General features: G+C 47.4%; 1 protein-coding gene across 3 annotated transcripts; it reads left to right on the top strand.

Moving 5' to 3' along the window:
• Positions 1 to 2,726: 2,726 nt before the first annotated feature.
• Positions 2,727 to 18,064, top strand: USP11 (ubiquitin specific peptidase 11). Of its 3 annotated transcripts, none has more exons than XM_045538503.1 (21): positions 2,727 to 3,041; positions 9,534 to 9,643; positions 9,817 to 9,947; positions 10,291 to 10,408; positions 10,757 to 10,902; positions 11,032 to 11,093; positions 11,222 to 11,324; positions 11,739 to 11,912; positions 12,004 to 12,162; positions 12,503 to 12,727; positions 12,859 to 12,942; positions 13,033 to 13,127; positions 13,854 to 14,060; positions 14,750 to 14,802; positions 15,010 to 15,258; positions 15,362 to 15,432; positions 15,711 to 15,823; positions 16,817 to 16,966; positions 17,057 to 17,172; positions 17,368 to 17,456; positions 17,540 to 18,064. In XM_045538503.1, the coding sequence occupies exons 1-21, from the start codon at positions 2,731 to 2,733 to the stop codon at positions 17,675 to 17,677; spliced, it is 2,904 nt and encodes a 967-aa protein (XP_045394459.1). In that variant the 5' UTR covers positions 2,727 to 2,730; the 3' UTR covers positions 17,678 to 18,064. The 3 variants fall into 3 exon arrangements, with proteins under 3 accessions (XP_045394459.1, XP_045394462.1, XP_045394460.1); XM_045538506.1 differs by lacking the exon at positions 2,727 to 3,041 and adding an exon at positions 3,533 to 3,549; XM_045538504.1 differs by lacking the exon at positions 2,727 to 3,041 and adding an exon at positions 3,601 to 3,711.
• Positions 18,065 to 18,637: the final 573 nt, after the last annotated feature.

Below are 18,637 nucleotides of genomic sequence, written 5' to 3'. Positions count from 1 at the left end.
TGGTCCAGATGACCGTGATGACCAAAGACTATCCCTTTTATTTTTTCAATAAGCTCAGCATCAAATGTTCCTTCCTGTGGCCATCCTACCCCGAAGGCTGGCCACTCTGCCTCACACAAAGTGATAAATTTATTTTTCTTTATATCCAAGGAAAGACTGTGTGCCCTTTCCTTAACAATTTTGAAATGATCAATGAGGATAGATAGAGGCGTTGTCTGAGTCTGACCCATGCTCACAAGGGTATCAGGGGAGGGAGTTCTTTCAGGTGTCCGCCTGGCTGCGTCCCTCGCGGGAACTTAGGCGCGTCTTGGCTAAGGTGTACCCGTATAGAGCCCGGGCCCGGTCACTCCTTTTTAGGGGAGTGAATCACCGTTATGCCGTACGACGTCGCCACAGAACCGCAGGTTAGGACCCACTCAGATTCCGTAGCCGTGGCCGTGGAACCTCATACAGTCACACTTCATTCACTCAGTCAGACAGACAGACTTTACCTCTTAGAAGGGAGGGTCGATCCGGAGCCACGCTAGGACTCCCACTACGACCCAGTAGAAGAATGTAAATGCACACTTCTGTGGAGTACTCCAAGACTGGGGTGTTACAGTGTATAGACCGACACCAAACACCAGGGCTAGTGAACAGAGGAGGAAGAGCTGCACCCAGAACACTGCACCTTCCAAGACCAGGCGCGTCATAGAAGCGAAAAACACAGACGAGACGACAAAGTAACGACAACGGGGAACAAAGACAAAATGACAGACAGCGGCCCCAGACTTATCCCCGCTTGGGGAGCCTCCCGCTAGTGACAGACAAAAGACAAACAAGGAAACAACAGACAACTTAGCCGGCTACCGTTTGGATTCCTCGTCAAACGGATCCACCTGGTTTCGCCTTTCCAAACACTGTTTCCACCTAGTGGCCCCGGACTTATCTCCCCTCTCGGGAGTGCCTCCCACTGACTACCGAGTGGCCCCGGACTCATCTCCCCTCACGGGAGTGCCTTCCACTGACTGCCGAGTGGCCCCGGACTCATCTCCCCTCTCGGGAGTGCCTCCCACTGACTGGAAACAAAAAGAAGCGAAACCAACCGTGGGGGTGACGGACGTCTCCTGTCACTCCCGACCGGCGACCCACCAGCGCGTCCACCTAAGTCTTCTGCCGGTCTCTTCCCAGGGCCCAATCACCTACACCGTACGGATTTTAAGAGTTCCAACTCCTCCTTGGCTCCGGATTCTGTTCCGGGGGTTTGGGGATCCCGGACGAGCCCCCAAAATGTTAGAACCGGTTCCCCGTTCCGCCCCAGGAACAGAATGGCAGAGTCCAAGGCTGCAAAAGGCAAAGGAGTTTATTGGCTGGCTCTAGCCAGGGTCCAAGTCCCAGAGCACCAACGCAGTGGTCTCTTTACGAACTAGGACCCCGCTCAATGGGACATATGCCCTTTTATACTTTTGCTATAGCTTGTTACAAAAGATTGTCCAATATTGATTGCCCAAACCCACACACACACCCCCTGCACAAGCCGTCTACGTGCGATTAGGAACGTTGTCCTGGCTGTTAGGCTGTTTACGTGCTGATCATGCCTCGGCCCCTTTATCAGTAAGTTGTTTGTAGTCACCCCCCCCAGGGCCTGGGCCTTGTTTACCAAGCATTTGAGTAAGCAAGCACCGTTCACAGAAGCGGAATTTGGCCGTTAGCTATAAGCAAATTATTTTACTTTTCAACACACTTAGTTCAATGAAATAGCATAACACACTTGAAATAGCACAACACACTTGTAGGAGCTGCAAATTATTTCTGCTCTTCAATATTGCCCTTGCTCCCCACCCCTCCGTCAGAGCTTCAAACGTGTCCATCCCCTAGACAGTGCGCATCGCACTCATTATTTATGTATACACTCATCCCCTCCCTCACCCATATCTGCCTGACACCAGATTAATGTTATTCCTAAATGTGTTCTTAGGTGATCATCAGTGAAACCAATTTTATTGTTGAGTACATGTGGTGCTTATTTTTCCATTCTTGGGATACTTCACTTAGTAGAATGGGTTCCAACTCTTTCCAGGAAAATACAAGAGGTGCTATATCACCATTGTTTCTTATAGCTGAGTAGTACTCCATGGTATACATATACCACATTTTATTAATCCACTCATATATTGATGGGCACTTGGGTTGTTTCCACATCTTCGCAATTGTGAATTGTGCTGCTATAAACATTCAGGTGCAGGTATCTTTGTTATAGAATGTCTTTTGTTCTTTTGGGTAGATTCCCAATAATGGGATTGCTGGATCAAATGGTAGGTCTACTTGTATCTGTTTAAGGTATCTCCATAATGCTTTCCACAGAGGTTGCACTAGTTCTGCATTGGGTTTTTTTTCTTTTCTTTTTTTTATTTCAGCTCATTATGGGAGTACAAAAGTTCAGGTTATATATATTGCCCATGCCCTCCCCCCCCCCGCATTGGGTTTTGATGGATAAGAAGGGTACTGCAATGAAGGAAGGGCATTCCGGTCAGGCTAACAAAAACGCTGCTCCCAGTGTAGTGGTTCTCCCCCCTCCCCTCGGGAACCTCAGCCTCCGCTGAGGTTTCCACGCAACCTTTTGCCCTAACTCAACGTAGCGTTAAGATCTCACAAGGCACTTTTGTCTGTCTTAGTTCCCACCGAAGGTCCTACCCCACCTATTAGTCACAGACATCACTGCCCACCACCCGATGGCTGCTTAGCCCTTTGATGCATTTGAGTTCGGGGCCCATTTCCAATATGGCAGCAGCCTCGTGGCTGTTTAGGGGGCTCTGCTTCCGTTTCCGGGACCAGAATCCGGAAGTGGCAGTGGGGGGCGTCTTCATATCTCCAGCTGCGCTGGCTGTGAGAAGAGGTCAGACGGCGATGGCTGCGGTCGCGGTGAATCCAGCCGCTCTTGTGGTTGCGGCTGAGAACAGACAACCACAACGCGAGATGGTGCCAAACCTGGACAACCAGCGGCGCCAGATCGAAAACGGCGAGAGTGGGCGAAAGCGCCCACTGCGGGCTGGCGAGAGCTGGTGAGGCTGGGCTGCAGTGGAGCGTCAGCTTAGGGGACAGTAGGGGCGTTGGCGACGGCAGGGGACTTGTCGGCAGAGGTCTGAGGGGGAGCTACCGTGGGGCTAGGGACCGGTTGGTGGGACCGAGGGCGAGAAGGGCGGGGAAGTCCCTGTGAATGAATCGCAACGACTCGGAAAGAGGTGGGGTCTGTGTGGTGCAGTCTGACGCCGGAGAAGAAAATGGGGTTCGCTGTGATCTCGGGGTGTGGGGCCTGCAAGGAAACTGCCATGGGGATGGGGCCGGGGCCGGTCCTGCATGGTGGAACTTGGAACCTGGGAAAGAGGCGGGGTCTTCGACTTAAGCCGCGGGGCGGGGCCTGCGCTGCGTAGCAGCGTCTGCGACCGGGGCGAGCCTTTTGACGTCAGCAGAAGAGCGGACTGGGAGCCAAACGGCTGTGGGCCGAGGGAGGGCGAAGGGAGCCCACGCGGTGCCGGAGTCTGGCGGCTGGGAACGAGGCTAGGCCGTGACGTAAGGCTGGGGGCGTGGTCTGAGGCTGAGGGAGGATGGCGAAGGCAAGGTGGTTGGTGCCTATGAGACAGAAAATGGCGCCTGCGGATGAGCAAAGTTTGTGAGGCGGCGCGGCTTTGGGCTGTGGCGGAGGCCTTCTTCCCGGGTGGGGAGAAAGTGCAGGTGATTAGCACGGGAGGGGCCTTCAATATTTTGTTTTCTGTTTTAGTACTGTTTTGTTTTTAAAATGAGAAAAAACTCGTTATTTTTAAAAATCAATGCATATTTTGATAAATCGCCTTGTTTTACTGATTTCTTTGCTGACCAGTGCTTCTTGAAATTTATTGCCTCTGGGTTCATTTTATTTCTCGCCGAGTTGCATCTCGTTTTTTAATTGTGAAATAAGTAAGACCTAAAAAGAGTTATAAAACGTTTAAGCTGCCCAGATTGACGGACATCCTATTAAAATAAACGGCCTGTACTCTTCAAAAATGTCAAGGTCGTGAAAGACAAAGGCTGAAGAACTGTTCCAGATTGAAGGATTTAATGCGATTTACCGAGTCATAACTAAATGCAACGTGATCCTCGATTGGATCCTGGAACAGGAAAAAAATAAATTATTTTAAAAATCGGGTTTTTTTCTCGTAAAATTATTATTTTTTTATTTGTTATGAAAAACAATGGAAAATCGGTGAAATTTGACTAAGGGGTAGATTAGATCTTAGTACTGCCAGTTTCTTTATTGTGATCATTGTAGTGTGGTTAAGAAAGAGAATATCCTTGTTTTTAGGAAATACGTACTGAAAAATTTAGGGGTAAGGAAGCATCATATAAGCAACTTATTCTCAAATGGTTGAAAAATTAGCATATGTGAAAATTTACATGGGGGGTGGAAGGGGAGTTTGGGAGATGTTGGTCAAAGGATACAAAATTTCAGTTAGACGGGGAATGAGTTCAGGAAATCTGTTGCACAACATGATGATTATACTTAATATATACTTGAAAATTGCTAAGAGTAGATTTTAAATGTTCTTACCACAAAAAAAGATAAGGACTTGAGGTAATGGGTGTGTTAATTAGCTTGATTTAGTCATTCCATAGTGTATACCTATATCAAAACATGCTGTACATCATAAATACACATAATTTTTGTCAATTTTAAAATAAATAAAAATGCCCAAAAATGCATATTAAAAAACAACAATTGAGCAAATGAGTAAAATGTTTGATTTGGAGAATCTGGATGAAGGACAATATGGGGAAATTCTTTGTATTTTTGTGAGTATTTCAAAGCAAAAAAAATTAAAGAATAATAAAAACGTGTGAATTTCCCACCCAGGTTAAGATATTACCTTAAGAAATTCTTCTGGTACCCCTCTTAGATGGAGATTCCCCTCCCTGCTCCATGGGAAACTGGAAACTGTTATCCTGAATTTTGAGTTAATGGTTTCTTCCTTTTGTTTAATGTTTTACCACCATTGTATGCATCCCTAAATAATATTTGTTGTCTAAACTTTCACTTCATATATATGGAACATGTATATGAAATCATACTTTATATATAAATATGAAATCATACTGGATGTATATATACTGTGAGCCTTTATCATATTAGTTGGTATCTGGTATCCACATGACATGATTGATCACTTGGTTATGGTGATGTCTGCCAGGTTTCTCAACTGTAAAGGTACCATTTTCCTCTTTACATACGCAGTAATTCTTTTTAAAACATAGATCATGTCCATCTATTCCTCAGAACATTCTCACAGTTTCCCGTCTCCTGCTGTGTAAATGCTAAAATCCTTACAGTGAGTGACTAGCAAGGCTTTACGAAGCTGGTCCTGTGCTTCCATTCTGATTTCTTCTCTGATTACCCACTCCCTCCCTCTCTCCATCCTGGGCCAGCCATATTGGACTCTTGTTGTTCCTGAAACACATCAAGCCTTAGAGCCTTGTTGAGTGAGGTTTGCTCACTTTACAGAGTTCTTTAATAACACTACCAGTGAAATGTGTATCCCTGTTACTGGGAAGATAAATTGAGATTCCTCAAATTGGGAATATAAACCCAAGCCATGTTTTTCTACCATTACGTCATAGCTTTCCAGCAAGGAAAAGCCTCATTCCATCCTGAGAATAAACAGTAACTGGAACGTTTTATAGCCCATTGGGAGATATTCAAAAAGGCCTCCAGGCTTTGGTTCTTGCTTTTTCCTACCTTTACAGCCTTGTCATGATTGTATCATTGGTAGATAGGACATGAAATCCTGTCATCCTTGATAGTACCCTTTAAAATTACCCCACCCGTGCTGTTTCCTTTTGGGGTGATGAAAATGTTTTGGAACCAGGTAGAAGTTGTGCTTGTACAACATTGTGAATATACTAAATGCCACTGAATTGTTCACTTTAAAATGGTTAATTTTATGTTATGTGAATTTCACATCATTAGAAAAAATTACCACACCAGTGTTGGTTCAGTACTGAAGCCAGTTTGTCTCTGCTATGGTGGGTATTATCGTGAAGCATTTTTGCTAAACTCTACTTTTTTAATTCTTACCTATTTAGATAAGAGCAAACCATCTCAAGGTTCTTTAATTTGCTGTTCATTTTATAGAGATTTGCTGCAGTGGTCAGGAAATAAATGTTTATAAAGCATTTTGAAGTCACAGACTAACCCCAAATCATATACTTTGTCTCAGTATTAATATTTGCACCGTCTGTCTTTTGTCAGCTGGCAGATCTGGGCAAGGGCAATTAATTAATTTGGTCATCTGAACTGATTTATTAATAATTTCTGGGAGAGGCTTATATTTAAAGAGTAAATTTGAATCTGTGATAATATAGCCTCCTTGGAAATTTTTAGTTTTTATGGATGAATCATCCACAAACATAATTCAAAAACAAAAGCAAAAAATACAAACACAGTTAAATCAGGGAAAGCCAAGGGAGTCTCTAGCCGGTCTGCACAGGATGTGAATAGTTTCCTAACAGAGGTAAACTATCATGGGTTCTCCCTGTTCAGGTAAAGGAAGGAGGGTGGCTGGGTTCAGAGTTCTGCAACAATGGATAAGTGGTATGTGAAGGAGAAGCAAGAATGTGTTGTGGGAGGTTAAACCTAGATGTGTTGAGGAAAGGGATACATATTAGCATATCTAATTATATGTGATTAATCTAGGAAGTTAAACTTTCTTTTTGATTTGTCATGTTTTTTATATTTGAAAAATGAAAGTTCTTAGAAAAATCTTAGACTAGCTAAAATTTGGAGAATTTTGGGTAAATGTGATCATTTCTATTGTCCTTTTATGGGTGAAGGAGCAAATCTCCAAAAAATAGTTTAGGCATGAAAGACCATTTTAGCAGTGTTATCCTGAATTTGAGGCCTGAATTTAGAAGACAAATCAAGAATGGTTAGAAGAGACAAGATGTAAGTTGTTAGTAAAGACGAGACATTTATAGTGAACTTTGTAAAAATAAAAACACAGCAGTAAACAACAAAGGTTATTAGGACTTTTAAAGCAAGAAATCCCTTCAAAAATGAGTTAAGATATTTTAAACAATTAGTTAAGAGTATATCAAAAAGCACCAAGGATTAACAGAATAGAATAATTCGGTGACAAAAAAGGAGCATAGTCATTTTAGAGAAAAAGACCCAAATTCTAATTATCCTCCTTTGGTACATAATTCATGTAACAATTTACAGTAAAGGATTTACTAATATGTGTTTAGGCTTATATAGATATATAAATAATAAATTTAATAAAACATTGTTATATTACATTTACTATCTGACCTGACAACCTTTTAATAAACAAGTAGGAAATCATATTTCCTAACTTCTACCCATATTTCTATTTCTCTATAATTGTACGTGGTATAATTAATCATTTGTGTGAATTATTAGCATAATCAAAATAACCAGTTTTCTCCAGACACAAGAGAAAAACTATAGAAGACAGAAAATAATTGTTTAGTAACTACTTTCCATAAGCCCATATTTCATATCATTTTAACAAATTTGAGGAAGCGCAAATGTAAGTGACTTTATCAAGATCAGTTGTGTTTCTATATGGTAGCGACAAGAAATTAGAAAATTATATTTTAAGATACCACTTATGATAGTATCCAAAAAATTGAATACCTAGGAGTAAATATAATAACCTAGGTGTTCTTGGTAGAGACAGTGGCAATTTTTTCATGACTGCCACCTAACAGAGACTGTGAGACATCTTGATTTCTGAGATAGTACAATGTTTTGGCTTTTTAAAAGTATCTTTGGGCTGGGGAGCAGTGGGTCATGCCTGTAATCCTAGCACACTTGAATACAGGCAGGAAGATCGCTTGAGGTTAAGAGTTCAAGACCAGCCTAAGCAAGAGCAAGACCCAGTCTCTACTAAAAATAGAAAAAATATTACCCAGGTTCAGTGGTGTGCAGTAGTCCCAGCTGCTCAGGAGGCTGAAGAAGGAGGATTGCTTGAGCCCAGGAGTTTGAAGTTGCAAACCTCAATGACAACGCCACTGCACTCTACCCAGGGCAACAGAGTGAGACTCTGTCTCAATAAAACCCAGAAAGTGTCTTTGAATTTGAAGCAATATTGTAATAATATTTTGTGAAAATTTGTGTAAAATTCAGTTCTCCCTGAAATCTTTAGAAATTCAGGTTGTAACCAGGTCTGGACGTTTTATCACTATATAGGGTAATGTTAATGTTAATTTTTATTAAAAATCTGCTCTTAAAAAGAAATGGAGCAGTACCTCCCTTTGCATTGAAGGTACCATTAACTATGAATTAGCTTTACTGAATAAATTAACATCATAGACTGGCTATGAAGGCAAGTATAGCCACCAAGGGGAAGGAAGGTGTGTTTGGTTGCAGGGCAGGACTGGTGATGAGGGGCAGTGGTGTAGCAGGGTCTGTGGGGGTCAGTGCAGCCAAAAACAAGCAACCAGCAAAACCCCTGCAGAAATGTGTGCCTATTCAGGTGACTTGTGACTACTCAAGATTTTTCTATGCGTCCATCCTCCCACCTCTGATCCTTTTATGAATGAGGGAAAGTTGACATTTTAAAGAGTTAATGTTTATGAGGTTAAATTGGTGGAAAACCAACCAGTAGGATGTTATGTATATTTCATCAATTCAGTTATTTTTTTAATGTTTATTTGAAGTACTTAAATAATTGGGACAGCCTTTTATTTGTCAGAAATACCATAGCGGAACGGGTTTGTATGTGTGAGAGGCAGGGGGTCGTGTGTATGTGAGCTTTTGTGTCCAAGCCCTAGGATCAGAACAATAACAGGCAACATACGTTTAGCACTTACTGTATGTTGAGTATTTTCCAGACTAAGAATTTCTCAACCTTTTACAAAGGCATAGTCCTAAATGTTTATCCTTGGAGTACATACGTTTCTCCTTTAAAAGAGGGCTAGTTGAACTGTATGCTAAAAAATGGTTAAGAGAGTCAGAAGCTCAGAAATCTATTATAAAGCCAAAACAAATTCTAAATACAAAAATGGTGGAAAATGGTGATAATGCAGTTTTTGAAGGAAAATCTTATGATTCTTTTTAGCATTTTGAATTCTTATAAAATCCAATTTTTAGCTGAAGAATTATGCCTCCATTGATATATGCTTTAGAAATGGTGCTCGCTTAATGAATGGCTAAAGCCTTTTAACAGCTGCAGGTGACAGATACCATGAGCCTGATTTAACTGTGTTATCTGATAGACTAATACAAATAAATTATTTTTTATTCTGTAATAAAACCTCATGTTTCTTAGCACTGTGGGTGTGGGTTTTTTGTTTGCTTGCCATTGTTGAGCACATTTTCTGTTTTTAATCGAGTCTCTTACAGTAACCTAATATACAAATCTGAGTTTCAATGAATCAATTTTGCTTCTAATTTATTTATTTTTATATGATGCTGAAATTTTTCATCTTGAATTATAACGTATTGATACTTTTAGTCTCAGATAACAACGTAACACTTGTGTTACTTGTCTGGGCCCCAGGTTCCTTGTGGAGCAGCGCTGGTATAAACAGTGGGAGGTGTACGTGCAGGGAGTGGACCAGGATTCCAGCACTTTCCCTGGCTGCATCAACAATGCTGCGCTCTTCGAAGGTATCGGGCCTCTGCCTCCCCACATCAACCTAGCCCTTGAGTTCTTGTCTCCTCTGTCCCTACAAATGGTCATAAGCCCGTTCTCTGTGCTAGGTCATTGGGGGGATGGCCAGAGTTATTCATCACTTTCTTTCTCTGATTCTTCCTCTGCCACCCCCACCCCTTCCCCACAGATCAGATAAACTGGCGCCTCAGGAAGGGACTGGTGGAAGGCAAAGATTATGTGCTGCTCCCAGCAGCTGCCTGGCATTATCTGGTCAGCTGGTATGGTCTAGAACATGGCCAGCCACCCATTGAACGCAAGGTACAGTGGGTGGGGAGGGTGCTGGGCAGTGTAGATTCCATGAGCTGTTGGGTGAGGTCAGGTAGGAGGAAAGCTTTGTAGGCCCAGAATGGGTCCAGATCCGTGTATACACGTGTCTCCGTGTGTGCTGGGTAGATACGCCTATGTCTCTGTTCCTCCCCACTCACAGCTCATTATACAGGTATCTTGTGTGTTCACGTGTGTGGCTCCTTTTACAAGTCATTGTTTGTGTGGCTTTGTATGCTATGTGTGTTAGCCAGTGTGTGTGCTCCTCTAATCTCAGAGGTCATAGTGCCTGTGTCTGTGTGAGTATACCTGTGTATGCACCCCTCTGCCCTTACAGGTCGTTAATCTGCCCAGCTTCCATAAGGTTGAGGTGTACCCAATAGAACTGCTGCTTGTCCAGCACGGTGATATGGACACACCTCACACTGCTCAATTCAGCCGCACAGATTCACTTGGTGAGTCTGAGGGTCATGGAATGAGTTGGTGTTCCCAGCAATGGGTCACAGCTCAGCGACCTGAGGATGCATGGGATTGGGCTTTGGCCGGCTGCAAAGGCATCAGCCAAGTTGTGCAGAGGCACTGAGGGTGTATGTGAGCTGCATTCCAATAGCTTCGATGGTGTGGCAGAGGATGTTTGTTGGAGGGCTTAAGTCCTGAGTGCAGGTCAGTCATTTGGAGATTGATTGGGAATACAGGTGTTGACCAAGTATGTGAGGTCTGTGGGGATGAGTCAGGGATACCAAGATGGGTCGATCATTTTGAGCCTCAAGAAGACCTTGAATGTGCTCCATCACCCTCCACAGGCCTAGTATTGCGCACGGCTCGGGAGCAGTTTCAGGTGGACCCCAAGGAAGACACACGGCTTTGGAGCAAGAACTCAATAGGCTCTTTGTATCGCTTGTGTGACATACACATCACAGTGCGTGACGCCGGCCTGGAGAGTGGGCAGGTGAGGGTGGGAAGGGTTTTTTTGCTAAGGTGGACTGGCAGTAGTCAGGTTGGGGGAAGTGAAGTCTAGGTGCCCATAAGGCCCTCAGGTAATGCCTTTCCTTCTCTTCTTTCTCTTCCTCCAACCCAGGTGGTCATCATGGAGACCCGAAACAGAGATGGCACTTGGCCCAGCACACAGCTGCATGCCGTGTGAGCCTTTGGGGTATCTGGTCCAGGGTTGGGGTATCCCACAGTAGGCAAAATGAGCCTATGAGCACATCACACCCACTTGTATTTTATAGTAGGCCCTCAGCTAATAGTTTCTCATCCAACTCTAGGAACAACAACATGTCAGAAAAGGATGAGGACTTCAAGGGCCAGCCGGGCATCTGTGGCCTCACCAATCTGGGCAACACATGCTTCATGAACTCGGCTCTGCAGGTTGGGCCATTAGAGCTGTGTCTGGTAGAGATGCGGGGATGGGCTTGAAGAGCTGTGGATTGGGGACAGACCCAGGGGACCTGGGGGGACTGCAGGGCAAGGGGTTGGGTAGAAAGCTAAGGCCCCACAAGTCTGAAATGACATGCTCACATTCATTCCTGAAATATCAATACCTTCTCCCTCTGCTTGCCTTCACTTTCCCTCTTCACTCCTCTGCTTCCACATTCTTTCTTATCATGAAATACTAATACTGTCTCTTCCCCACTCTGCTGATCTTTTCTCTTCTGCTTCCCTCTTCTCTCCCCCATTTTACTTTCTCTTCTTTCCTCGATTCCTTTTCTCTGTCTGTCCTCACTTTGGCCACTTTCTCTCTCTCCTTCTCTGCCCCGTTCACCTGGCCCCTGCCCCGTGCAGTGCCTCAGCAATGTGCCGCAGCTCACCGAGTATTTCCTCAACAACCGCTACCTGGAGGAGCTCAACTTCCGCAACCCACTGGGTATGAAGGGTGAGATCGCAGAGGCCTATGCAGACCTGGTGAAGCAGGCGTGGTCTGGCCACCACCGCTCCATCGTGCCTCACGTGTTCAAGGTGTGACTCAACCCTGGGCACTCCCATGACCCCCACTTCTCTTGGTTCTCCTAACCCCCTCTCACTCTGACGGCCCTGCCCATCTTCTCAGACCAAGGTCGGCCATTTTGCGTCCCAGTTTCTGGGCTACCAGCAGCATGACGCACAGGAGCTGCTGTCATTTCTCCTGGATGGGCTGCACGAGGACCTCAATCGGGTCAAGAAGAAGGAGTATGTGGAGCTGTGTGATGCCGCTGGGCGGCCAGATCAGGTGGGTTGCTCATGAGAGTCCTACTGAGACCACTAAGGCCTTAGGGATTCTCTGGCTACCTTGGATATCCAACACCCAATTTTCTGTTAAGTTCCTCTCACCTCCAGCCTCAGTCCCAACCTTAGCTCCAGTACCACATCTGCCCCCACACCCAACCCAGTGAATCGTAGCCCAGTGTCCTGCCCACATAAACCCCAGTCCTGACAGTGAACATAGTCTCCAGGTATCCCTAGCTGTCACTGTGCCTCTGGACTTAACCCCATATGAACCCACCCCAAACCATAGTTTCCCCCTGCCCTGGGCAAGCCCCACCCCCACCCATGACACTGTCTGTCAACAGGAGGTGGCTCAGGAGGCCTGGCAAAACCACAAACGGCGGAATGATTCTGTGATCGTGGACACTTTCCATGGCCTCTTCAAGTCCACGCTGGTATGTCCCGATTGTGGCAACGTGTCTGTGACCTTTGACCCCTTCTGCTACCTCAGCGTCCCACTGCCTGTCAGCCACAAGAGGGTCTTAGAGGTCTTCTTTATTCCCATGGATCCCCGCCGCAAGCCAGAGCAGGTATGAGGGGAATGGGGACATAAGTGAGGGACATGTAGTCAGAGTTTGATTACTCTGGCATACCTCAAAGTTTCCTGCATTAACTCACTGCAAGCCCTTTTGATCTTTTGTGGATGCTGTTTCTCCCTCAGCACCGGCTTGTGGTCCCCAAGAAAGGCAAAATCTCGGATCTGTGTGTGGCTCTGTCCAAACACACGGGGATCTCTCCAGAAAGGGTGAGACTCTGTTGATGGAGGCTGGGTGGGATTCAGGGGCTGGGGAGACCTTGCAGACTGACCAGCCCCCTCTCTGGATCCTGTTCCCAGATGATGGTGGCTGATGTCTTCAGTCACCGCTTCTATAAGCTCTACCAGCTGGAGGAGGCTTTGAGCACCATCTTGGACCGTGATGACATCTTTGTGTGAGTGAAGGGACCAAGGGGAGATGGTGATTCCTTTTGTACAGCCCTGCCTCAGCCACCTTCTCTCTTCCCTCCTCTGCCTCATTCACTGGGCACCTGCCCTGCACAGAGCTTGAGCCACGTGCCTTGGCAGGGTAAGGGGCTTGGGGTTGTCAATGGGTGAGGTGACAGAGCCTTATACAGAGTGTCCTTGAGCGTTACCTTCCTCATTACCAAAGGGAGGCTACTGTTACTTATTTACTTCCTTCAGCACTTACTAGGCCCCTCCTGTGTACCAGACGCTGAGCTGAACTCCTTCCTTTATCGCAGTCCTCAAAAATGAAAAGGGATTTTTGAAATAACGCTAAGACACTTTCTGAACTTAGGAACATTCAGAAAAATCGTTCAATCTTTGGGTAACTGAGAACTAGAATAGTGCCTTATGAGTAGAAAAGGTCTTTGTAAACCAAGCAGTGTTTTCCAAAAAGAAAACGGTTTTTAAATCCCTTTGTCATTAAAAATTTTTTAACCCCCTCAGCACTCTGATAACACCGAAGTACTTTTATAAAACAGCACATAAACAAAGTGCTGTACAGATCATCTCACAGTTTGGAAAGCACAAAACATACGATGACTTTTCAGACCCTTTTCAGGGTGTGAGGGGTGAGTGGGTGGAGCAACGGGGGCAGTCAGGGAGTCATCCTGGGGAGGCCTTGATCAGGCATGACCTGATGTGTACCCCCACAGCTATGAAGTGTCAGGTCGGATCGAGGCTATTGAGGGCTCGAGAGAGGATATCGTGGTTCCTGTCTACCTGCGGGAGCGAACCCCTGCCCGCGACTACAACAACTCCTACTATGGCCTGATGCTTTTTGGGCACCCGCTCCTGGTGTCGGTGCCCCGGGACCGGTTCTCCTGGGAGGGCCTGTATAACATCCTAATGTACCGGCTCTCGTAAGTGTCTCCTTCTCAGGGACTGGGGAGGGGAGGGTCGGAACTCAGACCTGGGTGTTTAGGCACTTACTTGACACCTCCCCTTCAACGTCCAAAAGACAGTTCAAACTTAACGTGGTCGTAGAACGTGTAGGGTTTTTCTTTCTCTCAACCTCTGGCTTCGCTGCTGCTTCTCTTAGGTGCCGGGGTCACACAGGGGAACAAGACACACAAAACACACACAGCTTCGCCTTGTATTCAGTTGTTTCCTCCTGGGAGAGACTTGGTTATTTGTGTTTTTGCCAATAGATTTTCATTGTGCCTAAAATCTAGAGTCCTTACCATGGCAGACAAAGCAGTGCCTGTCTGGATTAGCCTCTCCTCCCTCATTTTACACTCAAAAATTCACCCCCCAGAGGCCTTCCCTGATGGAAAGTTACAGCTGGTTGTGTGTCCACCCACAGCTGGTTAGACTGAAAGTCCACATTCCTGACTGGCACCCGAGATCCTGCACTCTAAGGCCCCTGCTGACAGCCTTGGCCCCTTCGTGCATTTACACATTGCCCCGTAAGACCTCCCAGGCCCATAATTAAGAACTGTTTACATGCGAGTTTACAAATGGCTTCCGATCATCACCAAAGTAAAATCCTGGGCTCTGTCCCTACTGTCCTTGTGCCCCTGCCTTGGGAGTCTCCTCTGCTCTGTCGCAGACGCTACGTGACCAAACCCAACTCAGATGATGAGGACGATGGGGATGAGAAAGGTGAGGGAGAGGAGGGAGAGAGGGTTGACAAAGGATGATGAGGGTCTGTACAAGTAGTCCTGTGGCCTGAGTGAGGGTGAGGGGCTGAGGGTCAGTGGGTGGGGAGCTGGGATAGACCCGACCCACACAGGGTTTGTCTAGGTGTGTGTTGCAGCTGAGCCCTTTGGGGCTCACATCTTTCCATCTCTGATATGCTCCCCATCCTAGGAGATGAGGAGGAGGAGGAGGATAAAGATGACATGCCTGGGCCCTCTACCAGGGCCAGCCTCCGAGACCCTGAGCCAGAGCAGGCTGGGCCCAGCTCTGGGGTCACCAGCAGGTGCCCATTCCTGTTGGACAACTGCCTTGGCACATCTCAGTGGCCCCCGAGGCGACGGCGCAAGCAACTGTTCACCCTGCAGACGGTGAACTCCAACGGGACCAGCGACCGCACGAACTCCCCTGAAGAAGTCCATGGTATCTGCTTTGGCTGTGAGCCAGGGTTGGGGAGGTGGGAAGCGGGTTTCCTAGCAACAGCGGGCCCCATGACCACCTGCCTTCCGCTCCCCCCCCCCCCCAGCCCAGCCGTACATTGCCATCGACTGGGAGCCGGAGATGAAGAAGCGTTACTATGATGAGGCGGAGGCTGAGGTAAATAGGATCCCAGGGAGGGGGGCACTTTCAGCTCTTGCCCCTCAATTCTTCACACATCCTCCTCCCAGCTCCTCTAGCCGGGAACAGAGCCTCAAGATCCAGGTCCAGGTCCAGCCTGGCCTTGGAACCTGGACACCCGCTGACAACTCCAGGGCCTCAGGTTCCTAGCTTCAGAGTCTGTGCTCTGACCCACTCGGCATGTCTCCCACCCCCACGCCCCATTCGTCCACCCCTCCTCATACCCGGCCATCCGGCCTCTGCTCACCCAACCCCAGGGCTACGTGAAGCACGAATGCGTTGGGTACGTGCTGAAGAAGGCTCCAGTGCGGCTGCAGGAGTGCATTGAGCTCTTCACCACTGTGGAGACCCTGGAGAAGGAAAACCCCTGGTGAGGGGCCAGAACGGGGTCTGTGGGGGTTTCACTGGGTGGCACTACCTGCCCAGGCCCCTGTTAGCTCTCTAAATGTACCTCCTTCCACTGCCCTCTGCCCTCCCACCCTCCCTGCCACCCTGGCTGACGACACCCGAGCATACTCTCAGCTCAGAGCCTTTGCCTGGGCTGTTCTTCTCTCAGCAGTGTCCCCCTGGGTATCTACAGACTTCACTCCTTTGCATTGCTCGGGTCTCTGAGAAAACGTGACCTCATCAGGGAGACCTCCTCTGACTTCCCTGTTAAAAGTCACCCTTCCGCCTCCTCTCCATCCCCTCCATGCTCTTTTCTTCTTAGCCGAGCATTCCTTTCTTTCTAGCTCAGTTAATGCCATCTGACGTCATGTCCTATGTGTTGGTCATGTCCTGTACACGTGTTGTCGTCTTCATTAGAGAGTAAACTCCTGAGGGTGAAGACTTTGAAGTTACTGTGTTTCGCTTCTGACTGCCTATAGTAGTGTTGGGTGTTCAACAGATGCTCAGTAGAACTTGCAGAATAAACCAGAAGAGAGAACCAAAACCATCAAGCCAATCTCAAAAATAAGAGCAGCATCTCCATGGGGCAGAAGTGAAACAGAAATATAAAATAGTATGGCAGGATTAAACCGTGGGCAGTCAGTAAATACCTGGTGAATGGTGAATGAATGACTGAAATATGAAGAGAGGAAACTACAGGGACAGAGGCAGATTCTAAAATAAGACTAGCATCTCGTGGACCAGAAATCAAGCAAAAATACAAAATAGTATGAAAGCACATAAAAAAGGCAATGGATAAGTACTTGATGAGTGAATGAAAGGATTTTAATGGGAAGAGAGCAAGCTAGAGAACCAGGCAGGCTGACGGTAAGAGCAGCATCTCTGCGGGCCGGACACGGCACGCGAAGGCCCGTCAGTACACAGGGCGTGCAGTAGGCGTCCAGGCAATGTCTGCTGACTCGGGCTCTGTCTGTAGGTACTGCCCCTCCTGCAAGCAGCACCAGCTGGCCACCAAGAAGCTGGACCTGTGGATGCTGCCCGAGGTTCTCATCATCCACCTGAAACGCTTTTCCTACACCAAGTTCTCCCGAGAGAAGCTGGACACCCTTGTGCAGTTTCCCATCCGGTCAGGGGCCAGGGGAAGGATGGCTGAGGGCTGGCAGGGGAAGGGCCATGGGCTGCAGGGCACCAGTATTAACCCTCTTCCCCACCACAGGGACCTGGACTTCTCGGAGTTTGTCATCAAACCGCAGAACGAGGCGGCTCCAGAGCTGTACAAATACGATCTCATCGCGGTTTCCAACCACTATGGGGGCATGCGTGATGGACACTGTATGTCCCAGGCAGTGGGCAGGGGCGCGCCCTGGGTGGGGGTTCTGGACTGGGAGGTCAGGACATCCCCAGTAGGTGACTAGGTATGTGAGCCAGTGGCAAGGTTATCAGCTTGGGAGGAGTGAGAGAGTGGGTCTGGCTGGACATCTTTTAGGGGCAGGAGCGTGGGTAACGATCACTCCCCCTCCGTTTCAGACACCACATTTGCCTGCAACAAGGACAGCGGCCAGTGGCACTACTTTGATGACAACAGTGTCTCCCCTGTGAATGAGAACCAGATTGAGGTGCGACTTCTGTCCTCCCTTCTCCCTTTTTTCCCTTCTCCTGACTCCAGAAACCGACACTGATTCCTGTCCTCTCCCCGCAGTCCAAGGCAGCGTATGTGCTCTTCTACCAACGCCAGGATGTGGTGCGACGCCTGCACTCCCAGCCCGGCTCATCTGGCCCCCCAGCCTCCTCTGCTTGCGGTTCCCCACCCAACTCTGAGTTCATGGATGTTAATTGAGGGGCCCTGGGTCTTGCCCCAAGGAAGGAAGCCCTCTCTGCTATCTTGCTTCTTGTGTCCCCACCCCAGTTCTCTTACCTGTGTCAGGAGCCCCTGCCAAGCGTTGCAGGCTTAGTCGTGGCTGCTGTTGTTCTCCTGTGCCGCTGCATTGCTCTCTCCGGGAAGATGAGGTCGTGTCTCCCGGCAGTGTGCTCCCCGCCTGTGTTTGCCCCTTAGAGCAGCAACCCTCCCTCGTAGTCTTAATTTATGGTGGTCCCTTCCCTCTCCTCAGCTTGAAGTGTTCTGCGTGAGTGACGTTGGGGGTTCACCTGAACACAGAGTGTATTTTCTTATTGAGACTCTGTCCCTTTCACTGTGTGTGTATATAAAGTGCCAGTCTAGTCCTCACTCAGCAGTGTGGGTTTTTATTTCCTGTGAACTTACGAAGCGCCAGTTTTCTTCCTGTGTTCCGTGTGCATATCGAATGCCAGGTGTGTGACGGATGCTGCTCTGACTGCTTTCTGGGAACCAGCCACGTGCCAGGTTTTGCTATTCTAAGTGCTTTTAAAGCATCATCTGTGTGCCAGGCATTGTTCCAAGCACCAACTGTGTGCCAAGATTTTTCCAAGGCATTTTGCAAATACTGACTCAATCCTGACAGCAGTCTCACGTGGGAGTTATCTCCAGTTTCAGATGGGGAAACTGAGGTTAAGGAGTTGCTTGAGTTCTGTCAGAAGGTCAGTATATCCCACGTATTACACTGCAGTCAATCCCTGGAGGAGGTGTTTGGCCTGTCTGCACACACCCAAGACTGCAAAGCTTTCTGTGGCCATGAGCTGCTCGTGTGGAAAGGGCACAGATGGGGCAGACAGGCATCTGTGCGGGCAAATGTGATGTCTGGGGACGTAAAAATACTCACCAGACCACCCCACAGACCCCCAATTGTGTCCTCTGAGGAGTCCCCCTGAAGAGAATTCCTAT

The sequence above is a fragment of the Lemur catta genome, chromosome X (assembly GCF_020740605.2).
Source record: "Lemur catta isolate mLemCat1 chromosome X, mLemCat1.pri, whole genome shotgun sequence".
NCBI classification, from domain to species: Eukaryota; Metazoa; Chordata; class Mammalia; order Primates; family Lemuridae; genus Lemur; species Lemur catta.
The sequence above is the reverse complement of the archived record's forward strand: the minus strand, read 5'-3'. Positions and strand labels throughout refer to the sequence as shown.